Here is a 25,192-nt window from a genome sequence, read left to right as displayed (position 1 = left end):
TTTCCTTAGATAGTTAATATATGTATTTCTTAGTTATTAGTTAATACATATATCTGAGAAGTTTAGGTATCTTATAAGCTTCCTGCTAAACGGGCTTTCTTTTTCAAAGGAATTTTGATTAAGGGTGGTTTCTGTAAATATAATTAACAAAAACCAGCCTCATTTTCTCTTCATATGAGCAAGAGAAAAGGGCAACAGCAGAAGATTTAGTTATGCAAATGACTAGAGTTGATTCCAGCTCATTACTCAGAAATGTATGGTCTGTATAAAATGTAGGATAAGATGAAAAAGTATACTAAAAAGCTGTATTAGTCAAAATATTAGTAAATTAGTGGCAGTAATAGCAAAGTAAAGATCTGTTTGTATAGACTCTTTATGACCCAAAGGCCTTTCCTAAGGGAATGAAATAAACTTGCATATTTTTAGTTAGTTTCATCCATCTGTCTAGTGAAGCAATCTTGTGGGTCAAGACTTCCATCATCTGTGTTTACTGTATACATAAGATAATAATGTGCAGCCCACAGCTTGATGTAGTCCTGTCTTTCATACCCAGATTCAGTAGTATGCATCCACAAAAATAACTTCTCACAACACTGCAAAAGGAAAATCTCTTCTGAGTGGAGCACAGATCAAATGGTGAGGACAAAGCTAAATAAGGATATTCCATCTGTCCACAATTGCAAGCGATACACATATGAGCTAAAGCTGATCATACTTCTCCTTAACTATGTTATTACCAACTAAATATCCATTAAGGAAATTAGCACACTCACACAAAACACTGCAACCTGTAGTTACAGGCACACGGTTTTGACAGCTGTCAGCTGACAAAAAGGCTGTAAAATAGAAGTGGTTTACAACCGAGGTACATTAAATTCCCCTGCCAAAGCCTAGATTCAGCTTTAGGTCTACCATACCAATGAGTGTCTAGGTGGAATGTAAGTTTGGCAGCACACTTCTTGGCAATCTAAGCTAACCTATGTGCCATGCTCTCCAGGGATCATAAATCAAGCTCTTTTTGATAATGCTGAGCTGTTGGCAAAGGCAAACTGCTATACAGCACTTCTCTCATGGCCTATATTTATCATCCAGCCTGGCACTGGAGGAATGTGCTCGATAGCAGAGATTTGGTAGTAGGAAAACAAAACATGTTAAAGCACATCTGTTTTGTTGTATAGAAGATTTGCAGGTATTGATCTATTACATTTTGTAATGAGTCTGTTGCAAAATACATCACAAAGCACAAGCATTTATCTGGCTGACTAGATTTCCCTCTACCTCACATGTAACACAGACCTCTAAGAAGTTCTCCAAACCTACACACACAGAATTCAGACAGGAAAAAATTCAAGCTGAGGAGGAAGATCAGAGAAGTATGACAATTAGAAACGCATGGTCACCTCCTAAATTTATTTAAATACTCCTTGCATATGGACATTAGGAATATATGTTATATATATATAAATATATACAGCACAAACGTTCTTTGTTTCTTCTTTATCTTTATACACATTCATTTCACTTCCTGCTTCTAGGCCACCAGCAGAATACTGGCACTGTTCAGGTGGCAAAGACTGCAGTTATATACAAAATAAAACACATATACAAAGCCTTGCACGAGCCTGTTCAAGATTTGTATTTCTTTTTTTCTTTTCCTTAGTAAGATACTATTTATTTCTGACCTTTCTTTTCCTTCTGGTTCTGGCTGGAACTAGAGGATGAGAGCACACACATTCCCAGAAACACCCCTACAAAAAACCTACAAACAAGCCAGAACTGTCAAGTGTAAGTGAAGAAAACCTTCTCTCATGGGACCTCCAGCCTAAACTTTGCTCTCTCACAAGATTTAGACAGCTTATGTACTCTTTTGGATCATTTTGGGGACGGCTATTTTAAGAAAACAACCCCTCAACACATATCCAAACCTTACAAGCTCCTCATCCATCACAGTGACTATCTCCCTGTCTGTTTATAGCCATGAACACTGCTGCTGTTTATATAAGGGTCTGTACCAAAGGAGGTCCCTGATCCCAACTGATGGAACCAGTCACTGAGACGAATAGGTCTTTGGAGGTATCATCATGAAAGACAGATGTCTTGCTGTAGTTAATAATCCTACTGACTTCATGGGATGAAGTCAACGAGAAATCATAGTGATTTGTGTGCCTCTGGCATAGGTGAGAGCAGTGACTCCCAAACAGTGCTGGCAATCAGAAAAGCAATAGGCAGAGATCTACAGAATTTTATTAAGCTGCATTTTACCTTTATTGCCTTTGCAACCTTTTCAAGGCTGACAATATAAGAACCACTGCATTAAAGAATTAAGGACAGACATGAGATAAATGCCTACAATAGAATAATCGTAGTAATACCTACATTAAGTGTTAAGCTGGTTGCCCACCACACAGCTCTCTAGAGCTGCACCTAAGAATATTCCTTTCAAGACAAGAAACACAGTGTTAACACCAAAACTAAATGCATACAGATTATGCAGTCAGAAACATTAGATTTTTAGATAACTTTTGGTGGGTAGGAGGAGGATACAGCAGAAGCCCTGTAAATACATTCTGCTCATTCCCTGAAGCAAGCAAACTTCTGTTGAACTCACCAGCCTTCAGCCAACACAGGACATTAGATCATTTTGTTACCGAAGGGGAGGGAGAGAGAACCAATGTCAAAAACAGTCCAAACAGAAACCATGTAAGACAAAATTAAGACTGTTCCCAAAATAGTAAGGAAAGAAAAATGGGCCATCACAAATATTTAAGTCACTTATATAAAGTTTAAAAATAAATTCTGGCATTTGTCCGAGTTCTTGAAAGGGACATATAAAAAAAAAGTCAGTGCTTTGGATGGTATTTATTGCTTGCAATGGCTGCAGTGTCACAGTGGTTTCGCAGCGCTTGCATTTCAGGGATGCATTTTGCCACAATTAACTACATACGTATTGGTCAAGGAGAGATACAGGCACCACAACCTGCCCCAGTCCATTTAGCAAGAATGGAAATACCAGAGGTGGAAGTACCATCCCAACCAGCTTAAACAGTCATCCATTTTCCCATACCAGAACTATTTAGAAGGTTCAAGAAAAGGCTTTGAAAATGCTGTCTCATGTGAGTAGGGTCTGCTTTGGTCCTCAGGCAAGATCCTCACCCCTTGCTGAAGCCCAGGATAGTTTTTTGCCATTGATTTCTGTTGCCAGGGTTGCAGTGCTCATGTTGTCTTGGCACGGACCATGGGCTGGACTCTTCAACCTGGCCATGCTTCAGGGCTCAGCTTCTCAAACCCAGCTCATGATTTGTACTGCTGCAATTCCAGAGTGGACAGGGGCAGCTTCCATGAAAACAATCACATGGAGCACAAGAAAATGGAAACAACCTCTCCCAGCTCCCTTCCTGCATCAAGAGGTGGATGGGTTGAACGCTCACTTGCATCAAGGCCCCCACTGACATATCCAAGTCACAAGGAGCTCCTGGGCTGCCAATTACAGTTGGAGGGCTCAAGCCTCCTCTTCACTGTGAATGGAGGAAAGCTGCTCCTGGGATGGGGGGTACATGCACCACAAATGGGAATTGGACTCACTTTTACAGGGGTAGTATTTTTCATATGAAATTGAATTTGTTACCACGGGAATCTGTCACCACGGGAATCTGTCAGGCTTTTGTACTTCACCAGGGCATGAGGCAATGGTTTCCTCCACTGTCACATAACCAAAAGAGTGATTCAGAACCACTCAGTGGCCTGCTAAATAGTTTAAAAGAGTAGTTTATAACTATAACAGTTGCACGAAACCACCTGTTTTCTCTGAATAAAGAATAGAGAAAAATAATAAAGAAAATACTTATCACAAGGGATTTACAATTTTTCGCTCTGGTCTCAAAGACTTTGTACCTGAAAGACAGAGCAGCATTTGGATGATCAGGGGACTGGAGCACCTCCCGTATGGAGACAGGCTGAGAAAGCTGCGGCTATTCAGCCTGGAGAAGAGAAGGCTGCGTGGAGACCTCAGAGCAGCCTGCCAGTATCTGAAGGGGGCCTACAAGGATGCTGGGGAGGGACTCTTCATCAGGGACTGTAGTGACAGGACAAGGGGTAATGGGTTAAAACTTAAACAGGGGAAGTTTAGATTGGATATAAGGAAGAAATTCTTTACTGAGAGGGTGGTGAGGCACTGGAATGGGTTGCCCAGGGAGGTTGTGAATGCTCCATCCTTAGCGGTGTTCAAGGCCAGGTTGGATGAGGCCTTGGGTGACATGGTTTAGTGTGAGGTGTCCCTGCTCATGGCAGGGGGGTTGGAACTAGATGATCTTAAGGTCCTTTCCAACCCTAACTATTCTATGATTCTATGATTCTATTTGAAGAGCCAAAATCTATATGGATCGTGCTGCTTCAATGCTGTTGCTGCTTCTGCACATGTAGGAACACTTGCCATATTTATTATTTATTATTTAAGAACTGAAATCCTCAACACTTCCTAAAAACCTTTAAGGTATCTTACAGATAACCTCAGCTATCCAGGCAGTTCTCAAAGCACGATCCACCGCCTGTCCTCTGTGAAAGATCCACAAAGGCAAAAGCTTTACATATATTCCAACTCCTTAGAGCACGACGAAGTTTATAGCTTTTTGATTTTCGCATCCTTTCTAGCTCCCAAAGCAAAAGTACACACGCCAAATTCACATGCAGAGTGATAGAGCTTAGACTCTTACAAGGAAGGGATTTTAACAGGCTTTCCATCAGACTGTTGTCCCTGTACACTCGGACTTTACAAAGAACACTTTTTCATGGCTAGAGGTACATGTTACTTGGTGCTTTCTATATCCTAGTAGGTAAAAAATATGTGAAAGAAGGCATAAATTTATATAAGACATACCCTGGTTTAACTTACATTCTGTTAGTTGTTTCTGCTTTTACACTCTTCTCACTAAAGTTACATTAATGTCGGTTCCCTTATAGCCAGTCTTGCCAAAAGAGAAGCTGTGTGTCTGTTAATAGGATGAAAATTATTAAGTCATTACAAGTTTAAGCAGTTGGTTTTTAACTTATTTTGTCATCTAAGGAAGTTTTAAGTGATGCAGTGTGTGGGCCAAAAGAAGGAAGTAGTAAATTAACTTCACTCTCACATTACATTCCCTTAGATTTACAGCTAACTCTTCACATTTCAGTCTAGAATGTAACACCAGACCTGGGTCTCCTCCCAGGCCCAAAAAACCACAAATAAAAACACCAAAAAAATGGAATATTCCAGGATTCTCTAATTTTCGTTATTATTTGTTATTAAAATCAGGCTGTCACCGAGTCATAGCCTTACGGTGTTAGGCACATTCACATATCCCAGAGTAAAACATATTCGGTGCTTTAAGCCCCCTGCATAAATGGAGATTAAAAATAGCTAGAACAACAAGCTGGCAATAAAATAAACCAACTTGCTTAAAAAGCATCCAAAAGCCATCCATCATTAAGTAATTTTCAGGTTTTCACAAATAATTTCAAGGAGGACTTTATTTACAAGAAACCGCTCATGTTACATAGAAGAAATCATTAATACCAATGGGTGAAACTTAAGCAGAAAAAGTGGTCAATAACTTGATGAAAAAAGGCAGTTTAAGTTTTCACTTAAGAATCAGTCAGCAAATCACGTTCTATGCAGCCTTTATAATACCCCTTCTGAAAATTGTTCTTTTAAAGCTGTGTAATTCACATGCAGCAATAGGAATTTTAACACCAGATGAAAACAACTGGCACAATACACTGATGCCAGCAAAAGAAACAAGCCTCACAAAATTAGATTACACAAATTCCTAAAATTTGACTACTTCACTGCTTTGAGGATGCTTGTTTCCAGAGATCATAGAATCATAGACTAATTTGGGTTGGAAGGGACCTCTGAAGATGATCTTTTTTTCAAAGCAAAAATGACCACTGGAAGCAAGCACAGTGATGGGAAAAGACATCAAACATTTGATGGGAGAAAAGGCCCTGCAAAACCATGACACACGGAAGTGGAGAAACTCAAGCTAATTTGCCTAATGCCTCCAATCCATTAGAACATCTTGTATAGCATGTCAGGAAACAAGCTTAAGCATATGCCACCAGGTCAAAGACATTGTGAGCTAGAGGAAAACAATCTGAACTCCCAGATAACTACTTCAAATCTTTGGAGGATCACAGCTAGCATAGAACCACATGCAGGTTCCATGCACAGAATACTAAACATTCCCCAAAACAACTGGTACTCCAGGACAGGTCACTGTGCTCTACAAGGGGAACTGATAATTAAAATTACACAGCAAACTAGAAGCCTATGACCAGGGATGTAATTTTCAATCACCAGCACAACCATTTGTAAATACCTTATTGCGTATGGAAATGCTGGTGGGCACGTAGGGTGAGCGTAATGGCACAAAGTGTCTCTGGACCTCAGGAGTTCAAGATTAATTCAGCCCCACAACTGAAGTTACGTAGTGGGGGAGAAAGGGAGAAAAGGGCATTTTCTGCCGAAAACATTCTACACCTGCAAGCTATTACTCCCACATTTCTTCAAGCATATTGTCAGGCGCTTTTGGTATGAATTAGGGGACTGGATTAGCATTGCCACCCAAACCAAACATGGCATCTGCAAGAGTCTCCCAAGAGACTTGAGTGTGTTCTGACTGTGAGGAGATTATAGGTTGGGAACATACCCAGAAGCCACAGCCAGCAAAATTAATCGCTTTCTTTTTAGCCTAAAGAGGAGTCTTCTGTTGGAAGTTGCCTCCGTGTTTCCTGATGAAGTGCCCTGCTCATTCGTTCCTAAGGGCAGCAAAATGAAAGGGTAATAATTTTAGGCACTCCCCAGTTTGGACAGGATAAGCCGACCATGTACATGTGTGTGCCTGAGATTACCGCACAGACTGATATTCCTCCATGTGTTATAAACAGGAAAACCACTAAGACAAACAAGCTGTTCCCTATTGTAATTTTCTGCAGCAATACTCTAGCATTAAGTGTATTCCCCCTAGGTGTAACTTTGTCCCAGAGAAGTACTAATAAACTTTTACAGCACAATTTGCCATCATGTGTTTAGTTTATATCACTCCACACCAAAAACAAGCTTAGAAAGTTTCTAAAACAGTGGTGTCACCTTCTTTGCTGCTTCTTTCCACTTGAGAAAACAAGCTCTTTGGTTAACCAGAGTGCCAGAGAAAGCAAAAATATTCCTATCCATCATTACCTGCCTTTTGAAATTACTTTTCCTAGCACAAAGTGCAGCACCTCTTTTATCTCTGTTTGGCCATTCACTTCCTAAAAGTGCCATCACTGGGAAATGCAATGACGCTTCTCAGGCAAAAGCCCCATGGACAGTCTTTCCAAACCATGGGCTCCCATAAAAGAGCCATGCTCCAACCAGGCCTAAATCTGCCCCTTATGAGTCTCCAGAAGGTTAAATCTGCAAATGGAGTCTCTTTGTGAGGAACTACAGTATCAGACAGAAGCACATCAGTGGACAGAAAGTAAACCCAGGCATACACCCGCTATTGAATGTCTAAGAGCAGCAGGGAAGTGTCATACTTCACTAAAACTTCACATGCAATAAAAGTAATTATCAACTCCATTAAAATTTAATACATATTTTTGACAGACTGTACTTGAATAATAAATCTTTTTTTTTTTTTTTCCCATTACAGAATATATCAAAGGGACAAGTTTATCCAAGGGCTCAAGATTAAAAACTTGGATCACTTTAGGGTATAGCAGGGAACAAGGCAGATTTAAAAAGGCAGGTAACAGAAATACAAGGCAGGCAAAACACAACTTCTGCAGCTGCTGTGCTGTAAGTCTACTGACTGAGCCTCATTCAAGATGATACTTACTTCATTTGGGGACCATAAAATCTCTCAACTTAGATTCATGAATGTGATTAACCAGGCATTTTATCTGGCAACAACTCCACCAGATCAACCTAGCTTCTGCCTGGGCCATAAACATACTTGGCCTTTTCAATACGTGCTGGCAACAGTCAAAAATCAAAAAAGTAGTTGCCCTGCTACAACTTGAAATGGGGTTGGGGTTTTCTTGTTTTGTTGTTTTTATAATGGACAAACTTCATACAGAGCAGAAAATACTCAAAGACACTCTCAAACCAGAAAGAAGATGTTTGCTACCCGGTTATGATATCTAACAGTGAGGAGAAAAAAAATTAGAACTAAGATAAAAGTGATTTCTTTAAAAACCTAGTAAGACCGGCAGAGGGGGAGAGGAGGGCATCAGGAGAAGAACTGTATTCAGCTCACAGCCAAAACCTCCCACTGACCTCAGGACAAAAGATCCTTTGGGCTGCCAAACAGCCCTACTAGCTGTACTGCACAGTAAAAGGCCCCCGCACAGTTAGTAGCACAATATCTGTTGCAATTTGCTCTCCCATGTACCTGCACTACCAGCCCTAATATCTTACAGCCCTTACCTACCTGCAGCATGGGTCCCCTCTGAAAGGATGCTAGTGCCAGGCATATTTGGCAGCTTTATTTCAGTCCCACTGTGCAAGACAGTTTTTAATTTAGTATAGGCTAACCCTGAAACACAATCTTACTTGCTGTTGGTGAACCTTGGAAAAACCTTTGGAAAAGCCAAAAACAACTGTATGATCATTAACAGTATTTAAACCTTCATACAGTTAATGCTCAGCTCTAAGATGTCAGTCTTCTCACCAACTCCTAATACTCTTTCCGGTATGGCTAAGTCCCTGTATTTAAGAGGCAAGGAAAAAGAACCTGGAGTTACGCAGCTAACAACTGTTCTACCCTTGCCCATATGAGCTACTCAGGAAAAAAATATGCAGCTTCTCTTCTCCCTGGCTTATTTTTTAAAGTGAAACGTCAGCTCGAAACAGTGATGGCCAGAATGTATCCAAAAAGAGAGAGTTGATAGCCTTACAGAATAAGGCAACAGAAAACGCTACGTTCATTTTGCTTTGCTGGAGGGGAGGATGGCTGTGCCTTACAAGCACACTTTGCACAGTTTTGGAAAACAGAATTGTTCTGGAAAGCATGCTTCTCTAAATAAACCTTTGTGCTCCATGATCACCCCACCTGCCCCGCAGCCATGAACGTATGCTATGACTGCATCTGGCTCAGCCTGACAGTTTCTCCAGGTGGCTCATAAAAAGGGTAAAAAACAAAAAAAAAGAGTCATATAAAACAACAGAAAGGAACAAATCCAAAGATATCAACTCTGCTCTTGGTCTTAGCGCTGAATCTCACTGCAGTCATCATTCCTGGCAGAACTACACAGCAGCTTTTGTCTTGCAGCGACGATAAACTTCCTGCTGCAGGCTGGAACAGGTCAGTGCTCCCTTTGTCTGCCCAGTGGTCCAAACACTGTGAAATCCTAGATAATCGTGACTAAGTTTTCATAGCTGTTGCTGCTGTGAAAGCAGCCTCTGCTTCAAGTGATATCCCCTTACGTGCTCTGAGTTCCCTCCCAGGGAGAGGACCAGCTGGGGCACTACAGAGGGAAGCTGACTTGCCAAGGGACTGGTTTTCCCTTCTTCCTCTGCAAAGTGATGGTTATCATCCACATCCAACACACGACCCATGCTCACAGCACCAGTGTCCCAGGAAAGGCCTTGCTAAGAGTGTGCAACCAAGCTCTGCTGAAAACCACCCCCTCTAAAAGGCTTCATGTTGACAGTTATAGGAGAAACCAATCCCATTAAAAACAAAACAACGAAAACCAATCTTCAAAATAAGCTCTTGAGTGTCTCCGGCTGCATGCCTCTATCCTGCAACACCACCAACCAAATGTTAACATATAGATGTTGATTCACAGGCAGTCAGCTTTCAGAAGAGAGTACATCTTGCAAATGGTCAAGGTGACACCAACCCTACATCACACATGACTGTGAGACTGAAAGCTTTGCTACCAAGACTGTAGAAAAAAACCCCAATAGATTACTATGAATTAAGACAATACATGCATCCCCCTCAGGTGGGATCAAGCAGTTACTATGGGAGAAACAATACAACCACAGGCAGTGAGGCTAAAATTGGTGAACACTAGACATGAAGTTGTGCGAGATCAGCAGCCCAGAGTGTCTTTAGAGACCTGAGGTAACAGTGATGCAAGGCACACAGTGGCTAGAAACATACTTTTAAAAAGGCAAATCTTGGCTACATAATTCAGTGGTGAACAAAACATTGCACAATTTCTGCTGAAAAGGCAGCATTTTATTCCAAGCCTACCTATACAAGTTCAGCTTAAGCTCCTCACCTACACACCATTGTGAAAAGTCTTTGGAATCACCACTCCACTGTTGCTTCTCAGCCCCATTCTCCCCAAGAGCTACAGCCAGATCCATTAAGAGTTAATACGATAAGCAATATGAGACTGCTTAAAACAACCATACAGTCACCAAGATAAAGATCTCTGGAAAAAATAAATGCTGTGCCTGGTTTAATCCTGTGCCAGGACTGCTGATGGTGTTTAAAGCTATTACAACGTTCATTCTGTACACAGACAGCAGTGACTGGTAGCAACAGGCAGCCCAGTTGGATGGCCCACAATAAAGTAAGAAACCAGACAGTTCTTCTCTAGCAAATGCAGGAATCATTCAATAGGCTTTAATCATCATCACCTTTACACCTTTGTGATAAATCCAGGAAGATGAGATTTAACCCAACATAAATCTGTGCACACAATGTGCTTTGCTGTCTGCATCAAACCTTCTTGTCCTGTCCACAAATAAATGTATCCTACACAAATAAATGTGTCCTACACAAATAAATGTGTCCTAAGTATTAGGGGAGTCCACATAAGCAGGAAACAGCCAGGGCAGCTACTTGAAAAGGGAAATGCTTCCTCAGAATCCATGCCCTGATCACAGCAGGTCTTAAACACACGGCTCAAGTTTTCTGAGTACCATCAAAAGAGCGCAGTTCCCAAGAGAAAACTCTACATTTCAGCTGCAGGCCCAGATATTAAGGTTAAGGAGATGCTTTTAAAGCCTCCAAACCCATTTGTTTTCTTTATCTTTTCAGTTTCTACTTCTGCAACCTCTGCTTCTTCTTAGTACCACATTCCATTTTCTCACACTTATGTTTGCCATTCCTTCTACCAAAAAACTAATCCCTTTAAAGAAAAAAGCTAATGTTATTTAAACTTTTGCTTCATTTTTCTCCAGCAACACTGACAGACAGTTAACGTTTACTTGTATTTATTTGTTCTTAGTAGCTTTATCACCCTTGAAGGAGATAAAGCCTGTAGTGAGAGCACCACCATCCCTAGGCTGCTGGAGGAGGAACTGTCCAGCAGCAAAACACCTTCTGAGAGAGAGCAGGGATCTGCTACGTGCTGACAGGAGAGCACCAGCGATGCTCCTCATCTTCTCAGTTAATAGCCGCTTGCACCAGCTGTTCATTTTCTACTGCATGCATCAGTCAAGCCTTCACAGGTTGTTTAACATAGAACAAATGCAGCTTTTGGAGATGACACCTGAGGAGCTGCGAATATTGGAATTACAGTCCATGTACGCTAAAGGATTAAAGTTTGTTAAACAGAAATCATCAAACAGGTTCCAATGCAGAGAAAGGGGGAAAAAAAGTCAGAAAATGCATCTCTCCTCTACTTCCCCATGCCCACTACAAAGCCAAACTCAAGGCACTTCTAAGTCCAAAGCACTGCTATTTCACTCTGTGTTCTCAACCAGAAAAACATGTTTTCTTATGAACTACCATAATTCTAGCAACTTGAGCTGCAATTTGGTAGTCTGCCTTGTACAAAATCAAGTTCTGAGCTACACATATCCTATAAACTTTCTGATATCCACTTATCTCAGACACACTGTTATGAGGAAAGACAGACTTCAATACTCAAATTCAGTAGCAGCAATAAGAACTGTTCCTATCCTGAGAAGTAACCACATACAGGAAAGAAGTTATTATCTCGAAACATTATCAATTGCAAAACAACTTAATGTTTTATTTGCGGTTTATTTGCAGACTTGCAACTGTTTAGTGCACTGTTTCACTGGGGTCTTTTGAGATCAAATCTGCCAATATAAAAACAGAATCAGACTGGTTTGGGTTGGAAGGGACATTAAAGCTCATCCAATTCCAACCCCCTGCCATGGGCAGGGACACCTTCCACTAGACCAGGTTGCTCAAGGCCCCATCCAGCCTAGCCTAGTGGAAGGTGCTCCTGCCCACAGCAGGGGCATTGGAACTAGATGATCATCCAGCAAAGCCTGGCACAGGCTTTCATTTAACTTAACATAACTTATAGAGCTCTGTTGTGTGCCGTTTGGACTGGACACTTTGTTTGCCTAGCAGGGTTTGTCAAGCTAGCACATGAAGTCACAAAGTTCAAACAGCTTCTCTAAACCTGATCTCCAGCAGTTCAGAACCGACATCCTTATGTTACCATATAAACCTATTTGTCACCAGGGATTCAAATGAACAATAATGGAATGAATAGATTAAGGATGAAGCTGCAAACACCTCCATTTGTCATGGAGAAGAATTCATCAGGCATACATTAAATAAAAGGAAAGAGGAAAGTCCTAGTGAAATACTCCATATACTTTTAAGCCCACATCTTTTATCACCCATTCTATCACAAACCTATGCAATCAAGGAGATTTCTGCTTGGAGTTTGGGGAGGTTTTTTTGTTTTTCAGGGTTTTGTTTTACTAGCTGTTACTTAAGGATAGCAGTGAAAGATCATGACCCCATTTCCACCCCTCCAGAGTCTGCAAGACTCTCTTTGATGTTTCCAATGTCATGTAGCCTCATGGATCATATCACCTTTCCCATGAAAGCACAGGGATTATCTTTCTCCACTACTTTACATTCACCATTACATGAACAAGCAACACTTCCTGATATTCTTCCAACTGTGAAAAATAGCTGCTTATATCATATAGAAAGCCAGTAGCCTTGTTTGTTAAGGATGAAGAGGCACATGGCTCCTTTTGGTCCAGACTCAATACATTAGAGCCTAACCAGATGTGCTCATTTGAGAAATACCAGAATTAATAAACTCACAGCCATATTTTCTAAGTAATGGTCATCTCATAAATCTACATTTTTCTTTAACAAGCTTTTCCACAACAGAAAGCAAAGATTGTTCCAGAAACAAGAAAGCCCATGGAAGATATCTAGTCTCTTCCCAGAGACCCACACAACTTAACAGAACAGGGTTTCCTCCTTGGTGGTCCCTATATTTATTTTATTTTCTTTCAATAGCCGTGGACAAAATGTTGATAAAGTCAAAGGATGAATTTTATCCCCCATTCTCATGGGTTTTAGGTACAAAGAAGCTTCCTGGAAAAGTTTATACATTTATGGATGTCTGGACCCACTGGATTCTCAAAACAAGAGAGTGCCAAGTAATATCCATTGAATTTAGGTCACGCTCATCTATGGGAATATGAACGTAGGATATGCAACTCACCACATATCCAAACTTCACACTACACTGGTGATATAGATTACTGCTTGTAAGACAGATGTTGTTGAAAAGATAAAACTTCTTTCTATATAATTTTAAAATCCGTTCTATAAGTTTCCGATCTGAAAACAATTGTGCTTACTTTGTAAACAGAATGGCACAAGGAGGACATCTCTTCAACAACAGTTGCTAAACCAAGATAACTACTGTCCTAGGAGACCCTGGATGAAGACCCAGGAAGAACAGACCCTTTCTATGTCCCAGCTTGTCTGGAAAGTGCTCCTGCATCCCCAGAACCTTAAAACATGTTAAATTGAATTATTCCACTGCTATTTTAAGCTTAGATAAAATCCAGGGAACTCTTCAAATCTGAGAGCCCAGCTTCTTCAAGATAGACCCATGTTACCCTGCCATTCCCACACAGATTGCGCATCAGCTCCTTGTGCAGTCAGGCCTTGCACAAAACTAAACAGCAAACTTGCTGCTCCTGCCAAGACAAAATTTCATCTCCTTATTCTAACAAGTGTAGCAACAAACAAAGGCAGAAGAAAGAAATCCCCACAACTGCATCTGATCGAATGTAAATAAAATACATATTTCTGACACCAGGTCTTAAAGGCCCAGTGGTGCTCAGACTGACAAATCATGCCAAGTACAAAGTTCTGAGCTTCCACACAAAACACTCAATCCACCTGTCAGGAAAAGAAAGAACATCCACAGCCAAACAGCACCACATTATTTGGTTGAATACTTAAAAAAGAGTGGAATTGCAGCAAGGACGTCGTAAGTAAGGACAGGAATGAACTGACCTTGACATATGCTAGGTAATGCTCACACTTTTCCTGCATGTATGTCAGTTCTAACTTCTCTGTGATCTGCCCCGTCGTCTCTCCAGAAGTCACAAAATAAACTCTGGGTTGCTGGCTCTTTTCCTTCTTTGCCACATCAGCAGTCAAGTTATAATTCAAACCTGATTTAAAAAGGAAGAAGAAAACAGAGGATGTCAGAGAACAATAGTTATTTTCTAACCACCTATGAATGGATCCTGTTGCCCCCAGGGCATGTGTGCTCCGAGAAAGGTCAACCCTTGAAAGCTCTCAATCACTAGGTTTCCTGTGACTGCACAAAACCAAATCCAATTACTAATGTACTTCCAAGTTTTGTGTTGCTGCGTTCCCCAGCCCATCCTTTCCCATCGGAAATTATGCGTAAAAATAAATCTAGGCATACATACTTAATAAAAGTAAAGAAACAAAAGATACTTAAACTGTGTTGTTAACAGAAAAAACAAAAAACCACAATACAAACAAAAACAGCAGCCTCAAGCTTTGTTTTCCTTCTAAACCAGCACAAACCAAGCAAGCATCAACCAGGATGTGGCACTTTCTGACAATCACTTTTGTTGATTTGCAGTCATCTTAACATTCACACTTTAACTGGAGGTTACTGCCTTGCACTCAACATCCCCCTCCTAGATGTTACACATCCCTAGCAGTTTATAGAAGACATACCCAGAGACTAATGAGCTGTATCTCTGTAAATCCTGTTTCCTGCTGTTCTACAGGATAAGTAGCTTAACACAAGCAGTTGGTTTGCTACTAGATGTATGTGTCCGAAAGGAAACCTACTTGTTACCTGAAGTAATTATACAGCAACTGATTAATCCAAGCTGAGTATACCTTTCTTTTTGACAAATGCAACAACAGAAGGAACAATGAAACTGAACAGAAGCATGAATCTTCTGCTGCTTTCTACTGACAAAAGAAACACAAGTGAGGTCCTTTCACTCATCACAAACCACAGCCTATACTGATTTCAGCTGTTATCAAGGCAATAATGGGAGTACCATGAGATTGGCTCACTCTAAATGGCTTAATTAGATGCTAATCCTCCTAAAGGACAGCCAACACCAGCTCCTGTGCTGATTTGTTAAATATGGAGGATGTTTGCCAAATTATGGCTTTGGCTCTTGTTTATGTTTTATGTCCTAAATGATTGATACCATATCATATGCTGCCCATAAATGTAAATTTCTTTTTTTGGACAGAATGTTATAAAGAGTCAATGCAAATATTAAACATTCCTAGACTGAGGTGTCCTATAACAGATTTCAGCAGGAGCCTGTGCTGGGTTTTGGTGTGGTTTTACTTGGTTTGGTGGTGGTGGGTTTGGAGTTGGTTTTTTTTAACCAATTTAAATCCTAATCTCTCTAATTTAACACTGCTGCCAATGCTGTCACCTCCAATCATTTCTCCACCAAACTTTCAGTATTTTGAAGAACTTACTTAATGATGTTGTAAACCTTGGTGCAAAAGCCTCTCTAATTCACATAATTCAAAATGACCTCGCTTCCACTTGCAGCATGCTGCATTCTGATCAAAAACTCACTTAAGTTCACACACAGCCACCAGAGACATGCCCTTCATAGCAAGAAAAGACACAGCTGAAGAATCAGCCTAACTACCACCACAGGGCTCCACCTGAACCTTTTTTGCTTGCTGTTGGCAGAATAACTTGCTTAGAAGGATAATACTTTGAAAATGCTTCCAACTCTACCAAGCTCAGCACCAAAACTCCCACTGAAGTGGTGTTTACTCAGACCCACTAAAGAGCACCACCTATGCAGAAACACAGCGGTTAGCCTATTTAAAACCCCATCAGTCTCTTTTTTTGTTCCTTTTTTAACGTGTGCACATCCCACACTCATCACCAATTGTCTCCCATCTGCTTTCAAGACCTCACATGCACACACACATGCATGATCTGCACCGGCGTCCTGAGAATAAGACAAGAAAACCCATTAGCAAACCCAGGCCCTGCGCACGCAGAGGCGAAAGCCCCATGGGAAGACACAGCCCTTTTCACAGGACAATGTGTTACTGACACTGAACAATTCCTTGTGGTAGGAAGGGAGATCCATCCCAGCACGAGGGCCGTAGCAGTCGTCTGAGCAAAGCCACCCCAGCTACTGCCTTTCTGAAACAGCAGTGATGTTTTCAATCAGGCAGCGCAGTTCCCATCCTCTCCCCCACATCCCCTTTATTTTGACAACTTGTTTCTATGTTATATCCAGTGATGTCACATCACTGGAAAAAACAGAAATACCATGAGTAAGGATTTTTTCTTTTAACCTTCTTTCTAAAAGGCAACCAGGGAGGAGATAATTCACCAAACTTAGCACTGCTTGTGGTGTAAGTTCCTCCTGTTTGATCCAGAAAGAGACTGGGAGACAAGTAAATTAACTCTTCCAGGTAATGCCTTCAAATATTTGTCCAGCAGCTTTAAACCAGTCTGGTTAGAAATGTTTCTGGGCATCTGACCGCGTAAACTTCACACAATAAAACTCTGGCATGGGCTCAGAGGAAGGGCTTGATTCTTCTGTTAACAACCATTCCATTTCCATAACTGAAATAAAAAGCCTATAAGCTTTGATAGCAGCTCCCTCTGAGAAACTTTTGGTCATATGTACAAGAGGACCACAAGCCAGCAGACCAGGAGAGTTACTCCAACAAGTAACAGATGCAACAAGTAACCGGCAGCAGACATTTCATAATGGATTTTCACCCCAAGTAGCACATATGTACTCACAATGCAAGACTCCTTCCCTCACAGACTGAAGGGAGAAGTCTGGAGAAGAGAAGGCTCCAAAGAGACCTTATAACAGTCTTCCAATACCTAAAGGGGCTACAAGAAATCTGGAGAGGGGCTTTTTACAAGGCCTGTAGTGACAGGACAAGGGGGAATGGCTTTAAACTGACAGAGAGGAGATTGAGATTAGACATTAGGAAGAAATTCTTCCCTGTGGGAGTCTTGTGGAAGGTGTCCCGGCCCATGCAGGGGTTGGAACTACATGAGCTTTAAGGTCCCTTCCAACTAAACCATTCTATGAAGGCAGCCTTGAAGCAGAAAGAAGTGAGGAGAGATTAAAATTGGGCAGCGGTATCCCATGAGCTAAACTGGGAATCACAGCTGGTTATGTTAATGGAAGGGTTACGCATCCTGAGCCACCCGGCACGTCTCTTCATCGCCCACTCAGATAATGCTACAGCACAGAAAAAGCAGGCAACAAAATGCTCAGCAGGAATAAGCCCATCCAGAAGTCCTTGTTAAACTACTAGCTACAGTTCTGATTCATGGGGGAGGACGGAAGTGGAGGGGCTACATGGAGAATATGAAGAACTTACTAAATAATAACTAAAAACCATTGGAAGAGGAATGTCTTTCTTTACTGTCTCTACCAGTAATTATGAGGAGGAAATAATTCATGAACTTTTCTTGCAGAGAAAATTCTTAATTAATGAAAGTAGTATCAAAAATTGCCCTAGCAAATGACAACATATCAAGGACATTCCCCACATCCTCTTCCAAGCTTTCCTTTTCCCCTTACTTGTTTCAAACCTTGTTTCAAATCCTCTCTCATAGCCTTGTCCCTAGCTTCTAAGTAGAGAACCATCCTTGCTGCTCCATACACCATCACTACAGCATCCATGATTCCGAGGTATTCAGAGGGTAGCTCCAACACAGGCCTGCACCCAAGCAGACTGGAAAAATGAGACACAGACAAAAATATTCCTCATGCACCAAATTACAGCAGGATCCAGGTAAGAAGAGGAGTGCCCACTTTCGTCAGGTTTTAGATCAAGCATGTTTCTTCAATCCTAAAAACATATTCAGAGTGCAAATATCAACCAACCTATTATTCTACACTAACTCTCTCACACCAGTTTTTCAGGCAACAGTATTTGGGACATGAGAACTACCCCAGAAATGGATCAACACACAAGCAAAGCACATCTTTGAATGTGAAGAGTAGAGTATAGGAAGTGAAGTGAAAAGTATAGGAGAAACTTTGAAGCCGTTTTAACGCATCTGCCTATATATAGCCAAATGCCCGAACCCCTTCATTTTCATAGCTACTAAAATTCACCTAATTCTCACACTGGCACTATTATCATTGTTGTCATTATTGTAAAGGAAATTATCCAGACTGTGGGCACAAGTTTACTTCCATTCTCCTGCAAGGATGAACGCAGAATCAGTGCGTGATGTACAGAGATGTCAGCAGCCTCTGTCTTCTTGTCCTGGTCACCCGGAAGCGCACAGACTGAACAGGCTGAAGCTGCTCATCCAGGCTAGGAAATACCTTTCTGTCATCTCCTGCCTTTGCTGTATATACAGAGATCCCAGGGGAGACAAGGCAAAGACCATTCAAGTGAGGGAAAAGAGCCTGAGCTAGATTCCAGGGTGAAAGAGTGAAAACTTAAAATGTTTCTCACACATCCAGATGTAACAGAGGCTGTCGTGTTGGTGGGAGCACGACGAGAGGCTCAGCTCTCCCAGCAAGAGGCAAGGCACAGTGATGGGTCAGACAATGCCTGGCACCCAGCGCAGAGCACATGCTTCACTTGGGCATGGCTCTTTATTCAGACAAAAACATTCCAGCATAAATCCGTACTTCTGAAGACCATAGTCTGCAAACAGTATGCAAAAAATGGATGGGAATTATACTCTCATTGGCACTATCAAGCAACATCAATAAATACAGACCCTCAGACATCTACTCCATATACTGAACAACGCAGTATTGCAACTACATTGCATGGGAAAGGTTTCTATGCAAGTGTGAGGCAGAGCTAAATGAACACTTTCTTTCACGTGCCCATTAACAAAATAACTACACGTTCAAATGAGCATTGAAGACACATATTTGCACAGAAGAATGCTGCCTGCTTGTTCAGCTTGGCTTTCTAAACGTTATGTAGTAGCTGACCAACTTCAGCTGCCCAGAAGCAAGAGCAATGCCCAGCCGCTAAGCAGCTGCCCTGAGCTGACAAGCCTTAAGGAAGCAGCATTCCTGATGAAAACTGTGTTCTCACCCTCTAACTTAAAAGGCTGATCCCAGACATCCAAAGATGAGACAATTCCGACACTTTGACATAGTATTTTAACAGCTCCATATGTCTTTCACAGTCCAAACTGGACAACAATTTATTCATAGGGATATTCTACTTTTTTCCCCACGTTTAACCCCATAGGAGAGGAACCATTGCAATATTTCCATGAATTGTTCCATCCTTTGTTAATTGATATTCTTCAACTGCAACATAATCAAAATAGCCTGGCTGTTGGATTGCAAACTGAAAGCTTACTTGAGATATTTTATCCAAATCATATCCCCAAGTGGTTTTATACAGTCAGATAATTCTGGCTGCAAAGTTTTCAAGACAAATCACTTCGCTAGAAGCATTGTATTAAAGCACAATGGTTGGAAGTTTCATAATCATCTACTTCATAGTAAAAAAATTCCTTATAATGAGATGGATGTTACTTGCTGAAGAAGATGCACATGTGCATTTCACCACAACAAATCATCAGGGGTACACTTTGTATGACAACACAAGGGAATTCAACTGGCTCTTACAAGTCATAAAGAAGAGGAAGATAGGCCTTACACAAACACAGGGGGCAGATATTTAGATTGGAAAAAAGGCAGCTCACTTCTTAGCCACATGTCCAGAGATACGAAATTAAAGCGAAGGAAACATTTTGAACAGTACCTCCAGGAACATAAGAAAACCTAGATATCCAGAAAATCAATTCAGTGATTCCCAGACAGGAATTAGCACCCAAGGAGCACTCGGAGATAAATGTTTTCTTAACTGGCAGAGTGAGAGGAAGTACAAAAAACACTTTATCAAAGCATGTATTTTCTGCTAAGAGTCATCATTTACAGGGAGGGAAAACATGCAAAAATAGAAACTGAAGTCTCAGATGCACCGATACGTTAGAATCCAGAAGAATCTTAAATTTAGTAACTCCACTTCTTTGAGCTGTTCAGATGAAAGAGCGACAAGCTGCAGAGAGCAACTTCAGAAGCAGCTCGTAGTTCTCACTCTATATGTGAATGGTGGGAGAAGTAGCAAGGAGCCTTTTTCTTCTCCAACCCATTTAAAATCCAAATACTGCAGCAGGCTCTGCATACTGGGATTCATATATGAAACTCTCACCTTTCTTGATCAGCAGTTCAGAAAGGGGGGGGATCCAATGGCTTTTAGGCTTAAGTCAGGCTCATCAATTTCACCTATTATGGATAGGATTTGTAGGGATGGCAGGGTAAGCAGAATGGGGACAATGGCTGGAAGGACTGTTCAGATTAGTTCAACTTCCTGTACATCAATTGTGTTTGAGGACAGTTTTTCTATTAATATGAGTGTTAGTAGATAGAAGACTAAGCTGCAAATTGCCAGTCTATAAGAGAATTAACTATAAGAGGATGCCATTCCTAAGGCATGACAAAGATAAAACATCGTGGCTGAACTAAATAAACCCAGACCTTACAATATTTAGAAACACTCTATCTATCCCATGCCGCTTCACACATCATCCAAGACTTGTAAACACTGGCGTATAAAAGACATAAGTAATATTTTAATGCAGCCAAAATAAAGGCTTGCATAATTACACACCTTACACAGTTTCATTCACCTAAGAAACTCCATGTGTTTTACAGACTAACCAACCTGGCAGATATACTTGCCATCAGTAAAATACTGGGCTATTCATAATAATTTTACAGACAGGTAAACTGATACACATAAAAGGATTTGCTCATGTCCGGTAGGAATTCAGATTTATAGTGTTCTGCACAAAGAACTTGTTGTGGACTTTTAAAAACTACTAATCCAGTGCAAATCACACCTGCTTTCTGATAACATTGATAAAGGATATGGATACAGAAATGTGTTATCCAGAGGTAAACAGGGAATATGAACTTAAAAAGCATCATTTGTCTCTGCTTTTGTTTTTCCATCCTTGCAGTAAGCTCAAAGACACATTTCTTTCCTCTCACTGAGGAAGAAACTGCCCCACTATTATGTCAGCCTCATCAGAAGGTAAAAACATGCCCAAATCACGGACCCTGCAACTTTCTGGAATTGTATAGTCCAGCTCACCCTGAAACAACTTATTTCACATCAAAGCTCTGTTCCTGACTACGAAGGGAGTCAGGTCAACCTGCTAGCATGCCCTTGCCCAGAGCTGGCACAGGAACCTTACCTATTTCTCCAGGAACACGCTTGCCACTGAAGCGGAAGCATGCTGTGACATTGAGGCAGTTCACTGGCTGCAAGCCATCATGGCACTGAGGAGCTGTGATATTGATGGACGCAGGCAGGAAAATGGAGATATCCATGGTAATGACAGGCTTGGATCTGGTGATCAAAGAGAAGTGGGATTGAGCGATCATTCAGATGGAAGTTTTCATCCAAAAGAAAATCACATAAATTTGATAAACTGCACAATTTGAGGCAGACATGAAGAACAGAATGTGTTTGAACTGTGACATAAATTAGCACTTGTCCTAGCTGGCAAACACTACTAGTGTCTGAGTGAAAACTGTAATGTCAGCTTGAAGTTCAGTGCTCAGATGCAGACTGCAGTCAGGCAGCTGGAGAAACTGATACTATAATAGTAATCATCACAAATAACAAAATTAGCAGCACAACAGCAATCAAGGACAAGATCATGCAAGTGAGACTGCTTGCTAAGCAGCCTGGATGGTCAGGAACAGGTAGATAGAGACCTTAGGTTTCCAGAGAATGGTCTACAGTCAAATTTGCTGCCTGAAAGTCAAAGAGGGAGCGCAGGGATACGTAATTCATACATCATTTTTCTGAATGTAAGAGGGACAAGAGACACCATATTCATGTTTTCTGGAGGAGGGAACATTCAGCTTATTCCCTTCAAGTGAGGGGTAAGGACTGAATCCTTACCTCTTGAAATCTCTGACCTCTGTTTCAGGAGTTACCCAGTGCAGTGTGAATGACGCCTTTCTGCCCTTGCAACTCTGGCACCAGCCTATTGCTATGACTATTCCCAGCTGAAGGTGACCTTGCAGAGCAAGCCAAGTGCCATCAGAGCCTAAGTGGGTCTCCTCTCTCACTCAACACAGAAGCCCTGCCAGATTGGTTGGGAAAAGCAAGACAGAATCCCAGGCTTGCCTGAGCATCCCCAAAGCAGGGCTGCAGCCCAAAAATTCACTGAGTGTTTTTGTTCATGGTTTTAATTCGGTACATGTTCAACATGAACACGTTCTTCCAAAACTAACTCCAGTAGTGAAAAAAAAATGTGCAGCAACCAGCAGATTCATTTCTAAAGTAGTCCCAGCAGCCATGCAAGGCCAGACCGCACAAGTAAACCACTTCAGGACTCTCAGTCCATAAGCCACTTACAGGCAGGGGAGAGGAGGGAGAAGAGAGCAGGGATTGATGTTACACCTAATTCATATTGACTGGAACAAGATTTACATCCATCTCTGAGACGGCTGCTCAGACTCTTTTACCACAGCCTGCAATAACAGTGTAAGTTCATATTCTGAGATGGAAGATGAAGATAAATGCTAACCCTAGAAATATATACAGTAACGGGGAGGAGGGAAGAGTGAGCTTCCTAGGATCATTTCACACCTTTGGAAAAAAAATAAACCTCTTTCCAAATGCTTGGGAAGACAAAGAGTAAATGCTATTAACTAAGCTAGAAAAACATTTCTCCTAGGAAAAAAATACTCCTCCAGTCATGATGCACTGTGTGATTTTTCCTTAACGTTAGCTCACTTGGTTATTCACAGGGGAAAAAAGCAGTGCTTCTGTCAAATGGCCATAGAAACACGCGAGCACTATGACAACGATCTGCCCCAAGTCACTGCGGCTTCCACCAAAGCCTTTAATATCACTTGGCAAAACTTCTGTTTGTTTTGGCAAAAGGACTTCATGAAGGCTTCTAGAAGGATGAGGAGGGAAAAAGAAAAAGCTGATTTCTTTATCTTACTCTTCTTTATCCGAACAGAAAGAAGGACACGCTACAAATTAGCAGTAGCAGTGATTAATCAGGCTACCCGCAGTCCATTGGTAATGTACCAACTTCTTCTGGAATGCACAAGTATAAACACACAGACAGAGATCACCGTGCTGTTGCAATGTATGTTGTTTTAAACATCACAGCAAGAGTTTCAGGTAGCCTTTGCCTCCTGCAAGTGACAAGGCAGGAGAAGAACACAGTTTTTCTTGCTAGCGGTTTCAGAGATATGGGGCTGCAAGATCCCATCTGAGGAAGGCACGTGTGCATGATGAAGTAGCAGAAAGCTCTTCAAAAGACTTGACCATCAAGATCATTTCTTTCCTTCTTTTTTTCTTTTGTTTTGTTTAACTAATTCCAATGGAAACAGTCAAGTTTTCCCTGCCCTGAACAGGAAGCAGGCTGGCATGGACATTCTGCAGCTCCAGCATTTGTCTTGCCAGTCTCATCATATCCCTGTATCTTCCATTAAGACGCAGGAGCCCCTAGTGACTTCTAATGACATCTAGGTATTGACAGGATTTTGCTATTAAATATTAACAAGTGTAACAAAGGAGCTACTGTCAAAATTCAGACTTCTCATGCCCTTCCCCAGGTCTGTGCATCTCAAGCCCACTCCTACTTTAACTCTCCCCCTGCATAATTTGGTGAACCAAGCTGCCACACCTCTCTCCATCAGATGGAACAAGCAATTGCACTTAACTCATACACTTGAAACAGCAGCCAAAATCCTGTGTGCATTGAAAATGACTTTGTATTTCATTTCCTTGAGGACTCCTATTTCATTCTGACTCCCATTATAACTTGCAAAATTGCATCCTGGCATCTGACACAGCTGGCTTTTTGCTTAACTGTGTTCCCTTAAATCATAATTTATTTACTTTATGTAAATGTAAGAACAATAAAAAAAGCCTTCTCTCACATTCAAAGCAACCTTTCTAGAGAGGCACTAAGATGCAACACATCTTCTTCCAGCTCTAACCTTTTGTTTTCTTCATAGCCCTGGTTGTCCTACATATAATCATCTCTCACTGAGCGGTATAAATTCTTTGACGTTATCCATGTCTAAGGTTCTGCTATAAAACTAATCCAGCTTCCTTCTTCTGAACACAGTAAACCAGGCAGAAAAATGGAGTGGTTGAGGACTTAGACCATGTATGATATAAGCAGAAAACAGACAAAGAAGACAACAGCAGATGAAAAAGACATTCATCTCACCTCAGAAGTACCACATTGTCTGACAAGAAGGCTCCAACAGTCATATCTGAAATTTTTGTAACATTGAGAACAGTTACAAAGGAGGCATAGAATTCAGTTCTCTCAAATCTGTTGCTAAATTACAGAACATATATATCTAAACAAAAGCATTTTCCTGACTCAAATCAGCCAGCTGGTCCCTTCAAACATCATTATGTCACAAGCATTATAACTGAAGGATTAGGCCTCCGACATTACTTCTCTTCTACTTCATTGCTTGATTTTTATTATTACTACTATTCTCGATTTCTTTCTGTTTGTTTTTGTTGTAAGATGTCATCATGACCAAGCAGCTTGCAAGAAACTTACGGCCTTAGAGAGATACTGAAATCATAGAATAGAATCATAGAACATCTCAAGTTGGAAGGGATCCATTAAGGATCATTGGGTTCAGCTCCCTGATCCTCACAGGTCTGCCTAAAACTAAACTAAACATATGATTAAAGGCGCCTCATGACAGGCTTCGTGCTGTGACCATTTTCCTGGGGTGCCTGTTCCAGTGACTAACCATCCTCTTAGCAAAAAGCCTTTTCTTAATGTTCAGATTTCATAAAATCATAGAATAGTTAGGGTTGGAAAGGACCTTAAGATCATCAAGTTCCAACCACTCTGCCATGGGCCGGGACACCTTACACTAAGCTGTGTCACTCAAGGCTCT

The 25,192-nt window shown here is 41.2% G+C and overlaps 1 protein-coding gene across 1 annotated transcript in view; it reads right to left on the bottom strand.

The window, feature by feature from the left end:
• ITGA9 (integrin subunit alpha 9) overlaps positions 1-25,192 on the bottom strand; it is a gene marked incomplete at both ends in the record, with an annotated part of 216,486 nt that overhangs the window by 149,409 nt on the left and 41,885 nt on the right. The window contains 3 exons of the mRNA XM_080610922.1: positions 14,235-14,395; positions 21,481-21,635; positions 24,496-24,541. Of these exons, the coding sequence (XP_080467048.1) occupies positions 14,235-14,395; positions 21,481-21,635; positions 24,496-24,541 (362 nt within the window). The remainder of the gene's footprint in view (positions 1-14,234; positions 14,396-21,480; positions 21,636-24,495; positions 24,542-25,192) is intronic.

The sequence above is a fragment of the Psittacula echo genome, assembly GCF_963264785.1.
Source record: "Psittacula echo genome assembly, chromosome: 2".
Taxonomy (NCBI): domain Eukaryota; kingdom Metazoa; phylum Chordata; class Aves; order Psittaciformes; family Psittacidae; genus Psittacula; species Psittacula echo.
Note: the sequence above shows the minus strand (reverse complement) of the source record. Positions and strands in the feature narration are given on the sequence as shown.